This window comes from Osmerus mordax, chromosome 10 (assembly GCF_038355195.1).
Source record: "Osmerus mordax isolate fOsmMor3 chromosome 10, fOsmMor3.pri, whole genome shotgun sequence".
NCBI lineage: Eukaryota > Metazoa > Chordata > Actinopteri > Osmeriformes > Osmeridae > Osmerus > Osmerus mordax.
In genome coordinates, this window is record NC_090059.1 from 11,716,914 (window position 1) to 11,734,060 (window position 17,147).

General features: G+C 44.4%; 3 protein-coding genes and 1 long non-coding RNA gene across 5 annotated transcripts; 2 read left to right on the forward strand and 2 right to left on the reverse strand.

The window, feature by feature from the left end:
• The first annotated feature begins 3,860 nt into the window (after positions 1–3,860).
• LOC136950995 (uncharacterized) lies at positions 3,861–5,904 on the forward strand. Its single transcript, XR_010877531.1, has 3 exons — positions 3,861–3,922; positions 4,023–4,144; positions 5,850–5,904. It is a non-coding gene; the product is annotated as an uncharacterized lncRNA (long non-coding RNA).
• A 3,346-nt stretch (positions 5,905–9,250) lies between these two features.
• LOC136950538 (solute carrier family 2, facilitated glucose transporter member 11-like) lies at positions 9,251–12,839 on the reverse strand. Its single transcript, XM_067244937.1, has 2 exons — positions 12,196–12,839; positions 9,251–11,931 (listed from the first exon to the last, which is right to left on the reverse strand). Exons 1-2 carry the CDS (start codon positions 12,754–12,756, stop codon positions 10,852–10,854), a joined length of 1,641 nt encoding a protein of 546 aa, XP_067101038.1. The 5' UTR covers positions 12,757–12,839; the 3' UTR covers positions 9,251–10,851.
• A 315-nt stretch (positions 12,840–13,154) lies between these two features.
• Positions 13,155–15,883, forward strand: LOC136950477 (RNA-binding protein with serine-rich domain 1-like). 2 transcript variants are annotated; one of them, XM_067244831.1, is made up of 7 exons: positions 13,155–13,208; positions 13,633–13,782; positions 13,951–14,121; positions 14,480–14,582; positions 14,669–14,822; positions 15,049–15,190; positions 15,433–15,883. In XM_067244831.1, coding segments are annotated over exons 1-7 (828 nt in total). In that variant the 5' UTR covers positions 13,155–13,206; the 3' UTR covers positions 15,539–15,883. The 2 variants fall into 2 exon arrangements, with proteins under 2 accessions (XP_067100932.1, XP_067100933.1); XM_067244832.1 differs by having other exon boundaries at positions 13,957–14,121.
• An 86-nt stretch (positions 15,884–15,969) lies between these two features.
• On the reverse strand, positions 15,970–16,964 carry cox19 (cytochrome c oxidase assembly factor COX19). Its single transcript, XM_067245372.1, has 3 exons — positions 16,819–16,964; positions 16,477–16,588; positions 15,970–16,177 (listed from the first exon to the last, which is right to left on the reverse strand). The coding sequence occupies exons 1-3, from the start codon at positions 16,898–16,900 to the stop codon at positions 16,090–16,092; spliced, it is 282 nt and encodes a 93-aa protein (XP_067101473.1). The 5' UTR covers positions 16,901–16,964; the 3' UTR covers positions 15,970–16,089.
• Between the last annotated feature and the right edge of the window lie 183 nt (positions 16,965–17,147).

Consider the following 17,147-nt stretch of genomic DNA (forward strand, 5'->3'; position numbering starts at 1 on the left):
AAGAGACAGGAGGCAGAAAGGACTGTTTTCTCTAATTCCACTCATCCAGACTTTCTGATCTCCTTAATGGTCTCTCCAAGAGTGTAAAGACAATAATTTATGTGTGTGTGTGTGTGTGTGTGTAGCAGTAACCCCCTCTCCTCCTCCAAATACTACTTTTTCAAATGAGAGGAATCAGGAGCAGTCAGAGAGCTGTTAGGAACTGCAACACCCACCCACACTGCTCAGGCTCTTCACTCTAGATAACTCCAGAAACACTGTCAGAGATGGCTGTCCGCTCTGTTGCCATGAGCAGCCAGAACTTGAGAAAATGATTTAGAATGACTTGCATAACAATAACCCTCTAACTTCTAGACTAGAACAACTTTTTGGAAGCTCTCTGCTGGCACAAATGTCACTTAAGTTTCCACCAATAAAAAAACAAATAAAAAAAATCCAATCAAATCGGATTTTTGTAAGTACGGTAGTGTCACAGAGGACTTCAAAGATGAGCATAGAATCTAAGTGTGTGTGTATCTGTCTGTCTGTCTCTCTGTGTGTGTGTGTGTGTGTGTGTGTGTGTGTGTGTGTCTGAGCATATACAACAGTATATAAAGGCTCTTGTGTAAACATCTGGGTTTGCCCATCTTCACAATCAGAGTCTTTATCAGGATCTTGGCCTTTAAAGAACAGACCAGATAGTTGAATTCCAGAGGCGTTGTCTCCATGTGCATGTCCAGCTGGGGTTTTGGGTCACATCTGCAAACAGACAAAGAGATTAATTGCTTAGAAACCAGTGTAATGTAATCACATACACACACACACACACACACACACACACACCACACGCATGCACACACACACACACACACACACACACACACACACACACACACACACACACACACACACACACACTGCACATACTGTTGGCACATGCATGCCACACACTGATATCCATCCCAAAGCATTTAGCACTGCGTTCCATGAGCATGACTCACTGCTGTAGGAGCTACTTTGAGGGGAATCAACCATTTCTTTGCTGTCATTAAACTGTCAATTATTTATATTTCTCTCTCTCTCGTTCCCTGTGAACCAGAATAATAAAACAATGCTCACCAAAACTGAAAAAAGATTCATCCCTGAATCTCTCTTCAAGTCTGTTATACTGCAGAAACTCTTCTCCTGCCATAAAATCCTTTTCTACCATCCTGTTCTACCATTCAGCAAGAGAGACACAATCAAAACTACAGGTTGCTTGAAAAAATGATATGTAACAAGTGGAGAACCTGTCCAAGAAACAATCCTGCCTGGTGGCAGGCTGGATTGGAAGTGGCATGGGAAGGTCAGAGTGATCCTACCTTTGATCCAATGTTAACAGGAGATATGGGAGAAACTGAGTGCCTTCATTCCCTCCTGGAGTGACTAGGTTGATGAGGAAGAAGGAGGAACATGGAGTGAGAACCTGAGAGAGTGTTTGTTGCAATGAGTCTGCACCGGTCATGAGATCCAGTCTAGGCAGGCTGACCTAAAGATAGTGTGTATGTGTGTAGGTGTGTGTGGTTGTGTGTAGGTGTGTGTGGTTGTGTGGTAGTGTGTGAAGGAAGAGTGAGGCATTCAAGTAGGAGTGGCAGTAGGAGTGGCATACAGTATAACTGTGTGCTAGAAACTGTGCTGCTTATCTTCAACTGGCTTTTAACTGAGGAATCTCTAAGCAAAACATATGTAGCCCTTCTCCTGTAGTTATTGTTAGTTCTCCTCTGACAGACAAATATCAATGAGCTGAGCATATTACACCTCCTCAGACTCCCTATCTCTACCTTACTCTCCCTCTTTCTATTTGTACTCAGTACACACTTGTCTTTTCTCATTATAAAACGACCTATTTGGGTGTGTGGCTTGTACCCATCCACCACCCTCTTTCAATGTACACAAACAAGCTGCCACACCGTTCTACTGGCACGTTGCCATGACAGCCACACTCAAAGTCTTTTCCAGAATTCTGTCTCAAAAGGGAGGACAAAGAGGTGGGGGGCGTGAACGCAGATCAATGATGAGGGTGTGTGTCTGGGCTTGTCAAGTTTTTTCCCCCTGCTCAGACAGTCTCTTCTGTTTCTCCACCTGTGTCCTTGACGTGTCGTTGTGCCCTTCAGGCTGACAGCCTCTCTTTATGCAGAATGCAGGGTCACAGTTTGGTGGCCGATGGGACACGCACACATGCACGAACAATCACACACAAATTGCCACACACCATTGTGGCTGTCTTTGAGTGCAAGACGGCAGGGCGGAAAGGCCACGACATCTGACCTGGTTTCTGTACAGACCTACACCAGAAGCATTTCTAATGAGCTGTACTCACACACACATACACACACACATGCACATATACAGTCACATACACACACTGCTGCTATCGTCAGTAAATTATTATAAAAGATAAGAAAATAGAAGAAAAATTCACAATACATATATGAGAGGTACACAAACTACATGGACAATCAAGGAAAGTCATGGGTTTTCTTCAGCAACGACTAGCAGTATATTCATAGAGGGGTTCAGTAATTACTCTAAGAGATGAGATGGGAGCAATTACAGTAAAGCTCTTTACATTCTAAACAGATGTGTCTACAAGAGATTAGATATTTTCACTAACATCCTCCATTGGCCGAGACTGTGACTGTAAACACCACTTACATTTTAGGAAAAGATCCTATTTTTTAAGTACAATCCCTTCATCAGTGGCGCACTGATGGTTCCCATCACACCTACGAACCGAGTACTGTACTGCCCTTATAAGTGGGTTACAGGTGGTTGATTGAAAGGGATGCTTGGCATAATGTCAAGGAGAGCAAGGGGGACGCGAATAGAACTGACATTGATCTTCCCACTGGAACTACATCAATGTTTCTGTGTGACTCATTCTCATTGTATGAAGGGCACAGGGTGAGGGAGAGCGTGTGAGTGAGCGCTTAACCGTCTTCGATCATTGTGTACTCATTCTATTCACAAGATTTCTAATAATCGGAGGGTTTCCATGGGCTCATCTAACCTATCCTCTATCTGGTATCCTCTATTTCTCCTCCTAGTGTGTCTGTGCATTCATGTGTACTTTCACTTACATCATGAGTGTTTGTGTGCGTGTGTGTGCTTGCGTGGGTGTCCGTTTGTGTCGGTGTGTGTACGCGTGTGCCTGTGTGTATGTGCTTCTGCTTCAGTCTGTGTGGGTGAAAATAATCTGGACCTCTATTTATTCAATCTACAGTGATCAATAAATTCAACAAAAAAATCAAATGGGGAAGACATGTTTACCATGTTGTATCAGCCTGATTCGAGCACCGAGTGCTTGGTGCATCTCTACAACCTCTGTTGATGAAAACACAGAGGATAGGAAAGATGGAGGAAGGGCCAAGTGGAGGGACGACTGGAAGGAAAGAGGAAGAAAGATGGGGTGGATGTGAAGGTTTACACACTTCATAGACCAGTCCTAATTAAGCTGTTCATTTTCTCATTATTCTTAATTCAAACTATTATTACTCATCAAAGTAACTCTCTCCATGCAACAGTGTCTGAGCATGTTCTGTAGATCCCAGCCATTAAGTTCCAACCCCCTCAAGTCCGCCCAGGGAGACATGACTAATATATCCCTACCACACAGCACAGACATTTCAATTCGGAGCGCATAGGATATATGGATCTTCTGTCACCCTCTACCTTTGTCCCTCTATCTGTTCGATATTTCCCCCTCATTCTCTTCTCTTGTAGCCAGTTCAGAGGTGAACTCACAGAAGGCTCAGTGGACTATTTAAAGCTCCTTGCTCAATATCTGTTTGCCCAAGCTGTTGTCGAGGGCTAATCAACATGTAAGAAGGTTTTCATCTTCCAATTCCCCTGTTGCTCTTTGTTTTGAGGCACAGATGCATCTGAAGTCACAGAGCCACTTACAGTGAGTAAACCTCTGAGAAACCCTTTTCCCCACTGATGATTTTTCTCCAACTGCCTCGAATGCTAGAGCCCCTATGTCCTACTACTTGTTCACTCCACAGATTGAAGATCGAGCCAGCGGCTCTTATGTAAATGGAGAAACTATCAGTTGCTTTGAATCAGAACAGTCCCACTCAACTCAATTGTTTCCTGGACCTTGTGATACTCTGTCTTCATAACACAGGTTAGATGGTCAACCACTTTCAAGCACTTTCTGTGAAAACACATTTGTGAGAATAGGCATGCGTATAATGGACAGCAAGAGTACAATAGGCATGCTGTGGTATGTGCTCGTGTAAGACGTATTCTATATTTCTCACACTTGTCTCATTCTCTCTTTTTCACACACACACACACACACACACACACACACACACACACACACACACACACACACACACACACACACACACACACACACACACACACACACACACACACACACACATACATACATACACACACACACCCTCTCTCTCTATCTCTTTCTCTCTTACGTAAACACAAGTTATGGCCTGACCAATAAACAGATCTTATAAGCTAGTCTTGAATGTTCCATCAGTGTCTTCATCAGTGTCTTTTTAATGGCCCTGTAGGACCTCCATGGATGACTCTCGTTAGAAGTATCTCATTGGACTTTCTTAGCACCAAGTCATGAAAAAGTGTAGACAAATTCAGTGGCGACAATCTGCTATAAATCTTTGGGGGGACAATTATAAGACATTTTCTCAAGAGCAATTCCTGAGGGGGACACCAAAATTATTGTCTCATGGTGTGGGCTATTGAACAATTACATCAGTAACACCAGTTACACTTGTCATTTGATTCTATGATCCGAGGTAATATTGTGTAGACCAATATAAGTACTAGTTTATATCAAATGCTTTGTTTTTTTAGAGCTACAGCTTGAATGCATCCCCTTAAGGATGGAACAGAAAGACCGACGTTCGGAGTTCATTTTGTCGTCGAGTAGCCACAGTGTGTGAAAACCTAATCAGGCGCTGAGTTCATCTGCTCGGTGCTCATTACACATCGAATGTTTCGCGGCACAAGTGCTGCTTGAACCGGTGCTATTCACAAGCTCATTTTTGCCAGATACACATACGGCCCTCAGCAGTGAGAGAGCATATTAGGCTATTTGTTACTCCGTCAAGAGTCGGTGTTCATTATCCGACTACAGGGTTATAAAATGTATCCGAAACTCCGTAGCTTTTCAGTGTATGTCAACAGCAACGATGACAATATGAGCGCATTGATTGACCTCTTTCACATTTGTCTACAGAAACATCCAGATATAGTCTAGATGTGTGAGGGTGTGTGTGTGCATGCTAGCTATAGTAAGCTTTTTCACGGTCTGCACTGCACAATAGCCTATGCAGGTGATCAAGTTATTAATGAACTTTGCTTGCAAATCGATTTAGCGTTGATATAACATCATCATCTGCAGGAAGACATTGAAGTAGTAAAGGAGAGACAGAGAGAGAGAGAGAGCAAGCATGAATTTCAGCTTACAAACCCACTGTGTTTTATCCCATAGTAGTTATCAATCAGAGAGTGTGTGTGGTGTGCTAGGTTGACAGGAGGAGGCAATGTTAATCACCTTGGTGCCACCATGATGGATTTGCATGCAGCCAGGCGTGCCGCTGCTTAAAACTTATTCCCTCCATCTTCACCCCCGCCCCCACACACACACCCGCAAATGCGTACACCCGCCCTCCGCCCCTGCTCTCTATTACCATTATTTTTGTGATGACTTATGCGCACCTGCTCTCTCTCCATCTCCTTCTCCAAAACAATCTCTCCCATTCTCTCTTTTTTTAATCTATCCTCCATTTATCACTGGTTCTCCACCTGCTCCCCATCCGTCTCCCTCCATCCCTGTTCTCCAGACATGTGATGCTGATGGAGGTCTGGGTGAAGGTCTGGCTCCAGGTCAACATGCAGTGTGAGTCAGACGATAAAGGCCTTTATTTACTCTTTCTTTATCTCTCTTACTGTCCTTCCATCTCGCCCTCCACCTACTCTATCAGTTTCATTCTCTTTTTGCTCATCCCTCCATGTTCAGGCCTGAATAATTCAAGAGAGTCCTTTGTCCTTTTTTCCCTCTCTTACCTGACCTCTGACAGGGACAGGTGCAGTACTGAAGATGCTCCCACCTGGACTGGCAGCTGGAGCTCACTTGTTCATACCACCTTTGAACGGAACCTTAGCGTTTAATAATAATAAAGTCCCTTTCCAGCATCGGGGCATTTTCAATTACTAGAAACTAGTGAAAAGGAGACTAGGTCTTGGTAAGGACCTAATTATAGCTCTCTTCTTTGCCAAGATGAGCCTGATTTCTCAAAGACAACCAACACTAATCAGGGATCCCACTCTCAGCAGTTGATGATTGAGTTGGTCCCCAGCCCATTCAACTGAGGGTCATTCATATTTAAAATATATTCTGAGTGTGTCCAGAGTGTGTCATACTGTATAATTAAAACCCTGGTTCAGATCTATGACGTGTAATGTTAGCTATGCAATATTTCTCAGCCTGATTTGAAAGGGTTCTGTAGCACAAAAAGGTAATGAAATAATACATCTGAACATTTCCTTTTTAATCAGTTAGTGATGTGGAAAAGGTAACAGATTTTGTGAATAGTCAATGCCTGTATAAGTAGAAAGAGAAATGGAAAGAGACTGAGAGAGGGATAGCAACAGAGACAGAGAGAGTGAGGCAGGCAGACAGACAGACAGACAGACTCTGCGGCTGTCCTTGTTTACCCCACATTGCTGCTCCAACCTGAACAATCTTGTACATCATAACCATGATTCTTAACTGTAAAAGATGCGCTGGCTAGAAACCAAAGCCAGACGCAGTTGTTATTCAAGTGCCATCTGTCCCCATACTGCCGGTCTGTCATAGAATAAATGCCTTCTGGGAAATAAAAATTCAGGTGAAGGAAAAATACCAGAGGATTTATCAACCATAGTGCTTCTGTTTTCAGCAAAAAAAAGTTAGGTGAGGTGGGTTATGCTCTTTTGTCTGTGGCTTGAGTGTGTGGTGTTATGACAGTCATAATGAGCACCTGTCAAGGCGAATAGCGTAGCCCAGAGGCAAAACATTCTGATAACATGAACTTCCTTATATGAATGTACACTGCATATATGTGCTGGTGTGTATGTTTCCAATTCCTATTTAGGTCAGTTGTTTTCCTCTCCTCCTTATGTTATGTTTCTGTCTTGTCCAGTCCTGGTTTTGTGTGTGTCTGTCCAGTCTGTGTTCCAGGTCACATACCCCAATACTCCGGTCCACATCTTCCACCTCCCAACCAGACACACCTGTTACCCATCCATCATTACCACCACAGTTCATTTACTCTGGCTTCCCACAGACTCATCGCCAGTTCAACTTTGCTACTTTGCTACTTAAGCAAGGCAAGACAAGACAGTTGCCTCGCCTCTACAACTACAGCTCCCTCCTCAGTCCCTCCTGTCTGGCATCCACGGACCACATAATCATCACCCTCTGTGTAGCTACAATAAACCTGGTTCATATCACATCAGCATCTGAGTGTTGCATTTGGGTTCACCTGTCACTTCCCAGGAAGCCGGGTTCATAACACTTTATCCCTCAAGAACAATACCATCAGCCTTATCAGTAAAATAAAAGCTTCAGAAAAGCTTGAATACTTTTTTTATCTTCATCTATCATTCTCCCTCCTTCCTTCTTCCTCACCTTCTCTTTCAGTCTCTTATCAGGGTGATGACTACAAGGGGAGCTAATGTTCTCTGTTAAGGACACTAGGATATGCAGCCGAGTACACCTTCCTCTAAGAATGTCATACTGTCCATTATCCTGACACCCTGCCAGCACGCAACAGCATCGTCAGTCCTGGGTAGATTCCAGGGGTTGGTGGGTGCAGACAAACCCTCTCCCTTCACTCCTCTCCCTCAAACAGATGCCAGGCAACTGGCAGTCTCTCTTCCTCTCAGTAAGAATTACCAGTCTGTGCAAATAACATACAAGTGTTAAGACCTGCCCTCTGCATCCTGGTTGCTGCAGTAACAGCAAAACAGTCAGTAAGCTTGCTTCATTTATTCATTTTTTTTCCACAGCACAAAGGAAAAAGGATCTCGTTAAGTTACAGATAAACTACTCAAGCATGAGAAGCATAGAAGGCTATGTTGATAGTCACGATGGAAATTGGATCTGCATACATCCGTAGTCATGTTTTGACGCTAATGAAAATGCGAAAAGCTGAAAAGCACACGCGTTCCCTCTCGTTCCATCCTTTTATGGTCAAAGTTTCCCTCCTTCCATGTGTTTCATAAGCTGAAGGACTGAAGTTAAAGTGTCCTCCAGTGGCAGCAGCTTCCGTCTCTCAGGAGATGATGGCCTTTTCCGGAAATAGTCTTGGAGTCAGCTTAGTGTGAGATGCAACTGGATAAGAGCTGAAGAGAAGGTTTGACATATAGAGCACCCATTGAGCACCCTGTCTCTCCAACTTTCATATTCATTTGTAATGATATGTCATAATTAATCAATTAATCACTTTTTGTTGAAAGTTTATGTTTTGTCACAAAATCACAACATAACTCGACAATGGACTCTGCAACTCTTCGAAGTGGACGAGCCCTAAAAAATGTCATGACCCTCTCTTTGGTTAATATATCTAGGGACACAATCGTGCACACACTGGTCCCTCTGCCCTCAGTGGTTTGGAACTAGCCATGGGGGGGATGTCGTCATGATATAAGTGTTTTCCACTTTCTGAATATGTGTGTGCCTGAGTGCATTAATAAACATGTTTGAGTGTTAGAAAATGTGTGACTAATGTGTGTAGTGTTTGTGTGAGTTGAGTCATTATTTGTGTCCTTCAGCAACGAGTCATTAGCTTCAAGCTTCAATAAAACAGCTGAAATCCTATGAATTAACCACCTAAAACAGCCTGAGTTACCGACCCTCAATAGAAAGCTTCTGATTAACCCGGCAGATGTTTCCCCTGTCTGTGTCTGTGGACCTTCTATGTTTGTATGTCTTCGTGAACCCTGTATATCTCCTGCAGGATAACATGAGAAACGAGACCTTCCATACTCCTAGAGATCACATTTCAGATTCATGTCAGTCCGCCCACATCCTTTATAAACCCAGATGTTCTGAGCATCGTGTACAATGAAAAGACCAGGGACCTTGCCAGGGACACCACTGTGTCACTTAGCTATCCTCTGTCACTTCTCTAACGGTTTGCCTAAAACGCTCCCCACCTAGAGGCTCTACCTTCTACACACTGGGGAAAAGGAACTTAGATAAGAAATGCATGAAGTTTTCAGTTTTATTTGGATTTTCAGTAACATTGCAGGGAAATTACAGTTGAATGGAATTCTATTCAGCTGTCATGCCTGACTAATCCCCATCTGGTGCGTAAATATACTGTACATACAGGTAGAAATGGTTAGGGTTTATTTATAACAGGTTCCTTATGTGATATCAGTTACATGCAAACAGACAATGCTTCATACAGCTGAAGTCTGTCATTACTTTCACAGCAATTGGTTAAAGTAAGAGACTTCTTCACAGCTACGAATAATAGTTATGTGGGAAGCGCAATGTAGGCCTATAGGACTTGTGATAATGTAGAGGGGAGAGAGAAAGAGAGAGAGATGGGGAAGAGAGAGAGATGGGGATAAAGTGACAGATGGTGGAGAGAGAGATGGGGAAATATGGAGACTAATGTGAAGTACAAGAGTGCAATGAAGAAAAAGATGGGGAAAGATGATATGTGTGGAGTACATCACTAATTCGTTAATGCAACATTTTCTCTCGAGTCGAGAGAGACTCTTTTTGATTATCAGACTATCTCCATTATTTTTCTTAAAATAAGTTACAGTAGGTGACAGTACAAAACCTCCAATATCTTGATCTTCCCAATCAATTATGAAATTAGTTGAAGTTACACGAGAATAATGATTACAAGAACAATCTTTAGCAAATCATGCATTTGATAACTATAGTAACCACGGAAAACTGCGGAAAATGTTCCTATTGACTAATGATGAAGTGTACCATCTTAACTTTTAAATCTTTGGTAACATGGTACTACTCACACAGCTAGATAACATATTCAAAGCTACAGGCAATCCTGAGAATAGATATGGTTTCCTCAGACAAATGGTGATATCTAGTGGTTATTTAGTGGAGCTGCATGTAATGACACTTGAATCTTTGATTCTATCGGTGAGGTGATTCCTAGTTTTTAGTAGTGCAAAAAATTATCCTAAATACTGAAGGCAAATGTGGGCCATTCAAGTAGTGGGTCATTTCCACAAGGTTGATCAGAAGACTCAAACCACTGTAACATGCATTGTTGGTGGTCATTTAAAAACAACCAAAAGAACACCAAACAGCATTTGTTTGGAAATACAAGTGCATCTTAAGAAGGTCACATGACCGATTTGGAAGTGCATACAGTATTGTACAAAAGCATTCTTACATATGTAATAACCAAAGTTGGCACATCTCAGCTGATTGTCACCAAAAACAAAAACAACAATCCTTCTCAGTAAGTAAACACACAGTTTGCGTACCTTGGTGATGTTTCTTCAAGTTTCAACTGAAGATTATGACTATGTATATTTTTTTATGATAATAAAATAATAAATACTATAAAATAAATATTTTTCATATCATAACATAATGTTTTGCTTTTTACAGTAGCATTCAAGTGTGAATTGAGCTAATCCCATCCCCTGGATCAAACCAACAGCATCTTAGAACTTCACCTATGCATATGAGAGGACATGGCTTTAATTAAGTACAATATTATGTACTGTAAATACAGCATGGCTTCACGCACCAGAATCAATAAATCCATTAATAGTGCAACTTTCTCACTGGTTCAATGCTCTGCTTCATACAGCAGGTTTTGGGTCAGCTGGGCAACCCTCCCAATCTCCATCCCCAGACTCTGAGAGTAACTGAAGCTGTGGAAGGGAGCGAGGACATGGCTGACCCTGCAGATAGTGCTCCTTCTTGGGATCACCTCCCTGGCCCCCAGCACCCCTCTGGTCCTTCATCCTCAGCCTGTTAAACTCTAAGCTGATCTCCGCCGGGCTCCGGCCCTTGGTCTCCGGCAGAGTCATTCTCACAAACAGGGAGGATGTCACGCACACAAAGAAGAAAGGCAGGAAGCACAGGTTCGCCAGCCCTCTGACCACAAACGGAAACACCATCCCAACCAGGAACAGACTGATCCACATGAGGGACCCTGCCACCATGTAGGCGGCTGGCCGCGCCGCCTGATCAAAAATCTCGGCAGGCAGCACCCCGGTCACCCCTGCCGGGCCGATACCAAAGCTGAGGATGTAGGAAAAGACACAGACCACGCTGAGGTAGGGCATGCCTGGCACCGTGCCCTCTAACGAGAGTGCCAGTGTAAAGACCAACGCCCAGCACGCCATCAGACCGTACCCACCCATGAGAAGCCTCCGGCGTCCCACCTTCTCTATGAGCAGGTTGCAGACAACAGCAGCAGTGAACTCGCAGGCCCCTGTACCAATACAGGCATACTGGACCTGATTAGGCTGCACCCCTGCCTGCAGGAAGATAGAGGAAGCGTAGAAGTAGATGGCGTCATTTCCACAGAGCATCATAGCGCTGCTGGCGACCATCACTGTCCGGAGTTGGGGTCGTAGGGTTCGGTCCGAGAACAGTTCCCAGATGGTCTTGGCAGAAGAGCGGCCAGCTGATACCGCTAGTGCCTTTTGCTCTTCCAGCATCTCTTCCATCTCCCCCACAGGGGGGCGACCCCCACGGAGCCTCCCCAGGGCCAGTGCGCATGCCTGGTGGTCCCCCCGGTCAATGAGGAGGTAGCGGGGGCTCTCTGGGAACCAGGGGAGGGTGAGGAGCTGGAGGAAGCCCGGCAAAGCATTGCTAGCCAGCAGGTAGGGCCACAGGGGCTCGCTGCCCAGCAGCTCAGTCAAACCTATCACCTGCAGACAGACACAACTATGTGTTATTGCATCCATCCTCCACACAATGCAGACAATTGGCTTGAATAACAGAGAAGATGGATAAATTGCAGTCTGTCCTAGCTTTCATACCTTAACTGTCTCACCTCACTTGGCCCTGCCCCCTCATTGGCTTCTCCTCTTCCAGCCCTCTATACCTCGCTTGTCCCTGCCCTAAATCGTACCTCACCTGTCCCAGTCTTTCTACATCACCTGGCCCTGCCCCTTCGAGGGCTTTTACCTCACCTGTCCCATGAAGATACCGAAGGCAGTGAAGACAGCTGAGGAGAACGTCACAGCTCCTCTCAGGTGTTTGGGTGCGCTCTCTCCAAAGTACATGGGTTGGATGTTCATGCTGACCCCAGAATTGACCCCTACCAGGAACCGAGCCACAACAATCATCTCGAAAGATCTTGCTGCCCTACTGGTCACCACCAACAGGGAACTTACAAACATAAAGGTGTTGTTGATCAACAGTGACTGCTTCCTACCACAACGCACAGCCATTGGCCCCGCAAGCAGGGCCCCAGCTAAGCCACCCAGTGAGAAAGCAGATACAATGAGGCTCCAGATTACAGTGACCTGAGAGACGTTCAGGCCGATTCCCCATCGCTCCTGGTAGGTTTCATTAATGAATGTCTGGATGTAATTGGTGGGGGCGTTGATGATTGACAGGTTGTAGCCATATTGGAAGGTCCCACCAATGGCAGCTGAGCACACTGTTAGAGCAAGGGTTCCAAAACTGCCAGTTGGACATTTCTCTTTGTAGTTCTCTGCCTGGGGCACTGGATCTTCATTGACAATCATTTAAAAGGCAGGGGGCTATTTAATTTAGCCTTTATCAAAGCTCAAAGATTATCTACGTGGGCAAATTGAATTAATAGTCAAATGACGATTAGGCTACTTAGTATTACTCTAGCCGGTTTAAATGCACTGGTCTTAGTGCACTAAAACATACAGAAAATCGACATTTGTGACATGATAATTAAAACTGTGTTGTTCTACGTTACCATCTATCCGAACCAATTCAATGAGCTTCTGGTAATTCATTATAAGGGAGCATTATGGCGTGCGGCTTCGATGTCCCCTGTTATCTACTGTTGCGCAATCCTTTGCGTATATGCAGAGTGTAACAAACCGCACAACATCACGCGATCACGTAGAACGAACCACTGTCGCTGCGGCATCGTCATCTCTGTGCGACTCTCGCAACGAGTCAACGCTGAAAGGGAGAACAATCTGAGCGGGACTGAAAAGATGTATGTTTGTGTTCATTTTACTTCTAAGTGTACTTCTAGTCGTGTGAAAATATGAATTTATTTACGTTGAATAGTTATTCGATTACACTTCCACCTAGCCATATACGTGTAGCACAAGCTACAGATACCGCTGACTTGAGTCCGTGCTACAACAACTAGTTAGCTACGAATTAGCTAGCTAGTCTAGCGTGTTAATAATTTGCGTTTGCTATGCAGCTATTCAAAGGAAACAAGAAACAAACAAAATCGAAACAAGAATGCAGTTAGCTATCTAAGTGTTCAAAATAAATGTTATAAGCAATTGATACCGTATCTCAATATACAGCATTATTGTGATTTAATTGTAGCTAACTAACTATCTTGTGTTTGCTATCCAACGAAGGTTAGCTAAGTTACCTCGAAATTGCGTTTTGTTGTCCATTAGGGCGCCTTCTCCAACGAAAAGGGAACGACCAGAGGACAAGGCTAAAGAACGAGGAAAAGATAAAACGGGGACGGTGAAGGAAGGAGCTGAGAAGGATCGAGGCAGGGACAAGGGTCGTAAACGGCGCAGTGCTTCTAGTGGGAGCAGCAGGTGAGACCACAAATGTAGCTGAAGCTAGTAAAGAATGTGTGTGTGAAGAGGAGGGGGAGTGATATATCTTGTTAAATTGGGCTGTTGAACACCACCAAGTCGTGCTAATCACTCAACAAGATTCTCAATAATCAGCTTCTGCTGTTCCTCTCCCCTGGCTCTCTTAAGCTCCAGCTCCAGCAGCAGTTCTGGTTCCAGCTCTGGGTCTTCCAGTGGTTCCAGCTCTTCCTCAGGTTCCAGCCGCTCCGGGTCCTCCAGCTCCCGCTCCTCCAGTTCCAGCTCTGGATCGCCCAGCCCGAGCCGCAGACGCCACGACAACCGTCGGCGCTCACGCTCCAAGTAAGTGTCCAGAATGGCAACTGAATGTATCCAAGGACGTTTTGAGCCTATGGTCATAGTAGGGAACATGCATCTCACAATCATGTGGGTGGTTGTGCATGGTGTTTGAGTTTAACCAAACATACTCCTGAAAATATTATATGCAGTCTGCATAATCTCCATCTTGTTTTCCACTTTCAAGTACGCTGCGCTTCCCCCAAACACAATTTACATTCAGATTGGCTTTTAGAATATCAGAGACCAGACTTGCTTTCATACTTGTCAGCCAGGACTTATTTAAAATAATTCTCACCCTAATGACTGTAGAAGTTGTAGGTACCAAGTGGAATAAGTTTGGACTTATGTCTCCTTCCTGCAGGTCCAAGTCAGTGAAGAAGGATGAGAGGGAGAGGCGTCGTAGGAGCCCCAGTCCCAGACCCACCAAGGTCTACCTGGGACGCCTGACCAGGAACGTAATCAAGGTGAGATGACACACCCTCTACTGGCACCCTCTGGCTCTATGGCTCACTGTCTCGTTTACCGTCTCTACTTCCCTCCCTCCGTTAAGGACCACATCCAAGAGATTTTCTCCACCTATGGGAAGATCAAGATGATTGACATGCCTATGGAAAGGCTCCACCCCCACCTTTCAAGGGGCCATGCCTATGTGGAGTTTGAGACGCCAGAGGAGGCTGAGAAGGCTCTAAAACACATGGATGGAGGTTGGTGGAACAATGTACTGCATGAATGTTCCCAATCGGATTAAAATGCGCATATGTTAATTAAAATCAGTACTACCGATTTAATGGTCAGAACCTGATAGGCAGAACTGTAGCTAGCATATCTGACATTTTATAATAACTCATGTTTTATCAGTTAAATATTAATGTCATGAATTATGTGCATGTAACTCATTCCATCTCGATCGGTTTTCGCCCATGTCTGCAGGTCAGATTGACGGACAGGAGATCACAGCCAGTGCCGTGCTGGCTCCCCGGACACGCCCAATCCCCCGGAGACCCTCCCCTCCTCGCAGGATGCCTCCTCCTCCACCCATGTGGCGTCGCACCCCTCCGCGGATGAGGAGAAGGTCAGTCCTCAGTGTGGATGTCTCAATCAGAACCATGATGGACCTGGTCCTTAGGTCCTCTCGTCAGACCTCTGAGCTGTGTTTCACAAATATATTCCAAGTATTGCATCACAGGTGTTTAAATAGGATTTCATTATTAGGCCCACGTTTCTAAATTCCTGTCATATTTCAGATGCTTGTGATTCCACTTGGATGCCAGGAAGTGAAATCTTGTTCACACCTTCTGTCTTCATCTTCCTTAGGTCGCGGTCTCCACGGAGACGGTCACCTGTACGACGCAGGTCTCGTTCCCGGTCCCCTGGGCGCAGACGCCACCGCTCACGTTCCAGCTCCAACTCCTCTCGCTAAGATCCTCCAACTGTTGGCCCGTCCCTTTATTCACCCTGGGTATTCAGCATATTTTTATAAGCCTGGAGACATTGTGGTTATGTAATGGCTGATGATATGCAAGCCCCGTCAACTGAAGGGTGATCCGCTTCCTCAAACTGGGGTTCTTGGTGTCCTATCTTGTGGAAGACGGAAATGTGATCTGTATCTTTTTAATCTGTGTTTTTACAGGATTCTTGTATTACTTTTTGTAGTAAAAGTAGGTTACATTTTGCTTTAATGAAGTCCCCCATTGTAGTTGGTCTGTCTCCACATGGATCTGGCCTGTATTTGTGCTGACAATAAAGTTCATGTGTTTGAATTATATCTAACCTGTTTGTCAGAAACTTGACCATAACTAAGTAGCCATGCAGTAGGTCACAGAGCACCCAAGCCATGATAGTTTAAATAACCAATATATTTATAAACAAAACATTACAATGTAATTTTATGTACATGGTGTCCAATAGGCTTCACTTTCAAAAGTCACTGTCATTGCACCCTCTCAGGGTCATTTTGTCCCTGTCTGTAGTTCATGGTTTAGCCTCCTTGTCCTGGATGGGAGGATCCATCAGGTCCTTAAAGCCGAGTCTTTCCATAGGCTCCCGAGCCATCAGCTGACTAGAACACACAGGACAGGAGGAATGGTAAGAAGAGATACGAGATGTTAAACACAGCACTGTTGCTTATTGCAATTACAAATTGCAAGATTAAGGGTGGTGGTCATGTGTGTTAAGAGGGGAAAGGGCCAATGTGGATGGAAGCAATACTGACGAGTAGCCTAGTAATGTGCCCTAAATATCACCTTGCGTGATGCTATTTTGGGGGGTGTAAACAAATCAACAATGATTTGTAAAACACCAAACACCCAGCAGCAAGGCTTTGTGTGAACATCACCCACAAGATAGACTATTACTCACTTGTCCATCCTGCACCCTAGATAGTCTTTCGACTGGAGCCTACATTTGGAGTTATCGAAGCTGTTGTCTTTCAAACACCTCATGAACTTGTCTTTGAAGGCTTTACACTCTCCTGTTGTGATAGACAAAGATTATAGAGATAAACTTAGGTTTACTGAACACATCAGACAGGCGTGCATTCATCTTACTGACAACATGAGTGGCAATGTTTGAGAACGGTACTTGTCAAAGGACTAGCGCTTTAATACTACTCGAATTTGCAAATGAAATACTCAAGCTTTGATTTGATTCCAGATGAGATGCGCATTTTCAAGCCGTCACTGTAGTTTGTCAGCCACTCACCAAAGTGATCCAAAGGAAAAGATCCTTTGTCTGGGGCACGAGGCCGAAAGGACTTACTTCCGAAGTTCATAGCAGTCGACATGATTATTTAAATGGGAAGCTCAAAGTAACACAAACAAACGCGACCTTTAGATGAAAACGGCGAGCTTCCTGTCGCCCTACCGATGACGTCTGTTCCAGACATAAACAATCAATCCGTAGAATATGTCGATGAAACAATGAACGATAAATCGGCAATTAGCAATGGCAACTGACTGTTAAAGAGACAGAAAAGTAAAAACGGGTAGGCAGTCCACCTCCGCTGGAGGTCTCGCTTCAGCTGCAGAAGC

What these genes read in the sequence shown, in the direction of transcription:
- LOC136950538 (XM_067244937.1), bottom strand. Translation starts at nt 12,756, where the DNA reads ATGATTGTCAATGAAGATCCAGTGCCCCAGGCAGAGAACTACAAAGAG. An exon ending in TCGGTATCTTCATGGGACAG is followed by an intron (nt 11,932 to 12,195) that starts GTGAGGTAAAAG and finishes GTCTGTCTGCAG; the next exon opens with GTGATAGGTTTGACTGAGCT.
- LOC136950477 (XM_067244831.1), top strand. An exon ending in GCTTCTAGTGGGAGCAGCAG is followed by an intron (nt 13,783 to 13,950) that starts GTGAGACCACAA and finishes GGCTCTCTTAAG; the next exon opens with CTCCAGCTCCAGCAGCAGTT. An exon ending in TGACCAGGAACGTAATCAAG is followed by an intron (nt 14,583 to 14,668) that starts GTGAGATGACAC and finishes CCCTCCGTTAAG; the next exon opens with GACCACATCCAAGAGATTTT.
- cox19 (XM_067245372.1), bottom strand. Translation starts at nt 16,900, where the DNA reads ATGTCGACTGCTATGAACTTCGGAAGTAAGTCCTTTCGGCCTCGTGCC. An exon ending in TTTTCCTTTGGATCACTTTG is followed by an intron (nt 16,589 to 16,818) that starts GTGAGTGGCTGA and finishes CTATCACAACAG; the next exon opens with GAGAGTGTAAAGCCTTCAAA. An exon ending in CTAGGGTGCAGGATGGACAA is followed by an intron (nt 16,178 to 16,476) that starts GTGAGTAATAGT and finishes TGTGTGTTCTAG; the next exon opens with TCAGCTGATGGCTCGGGAGC.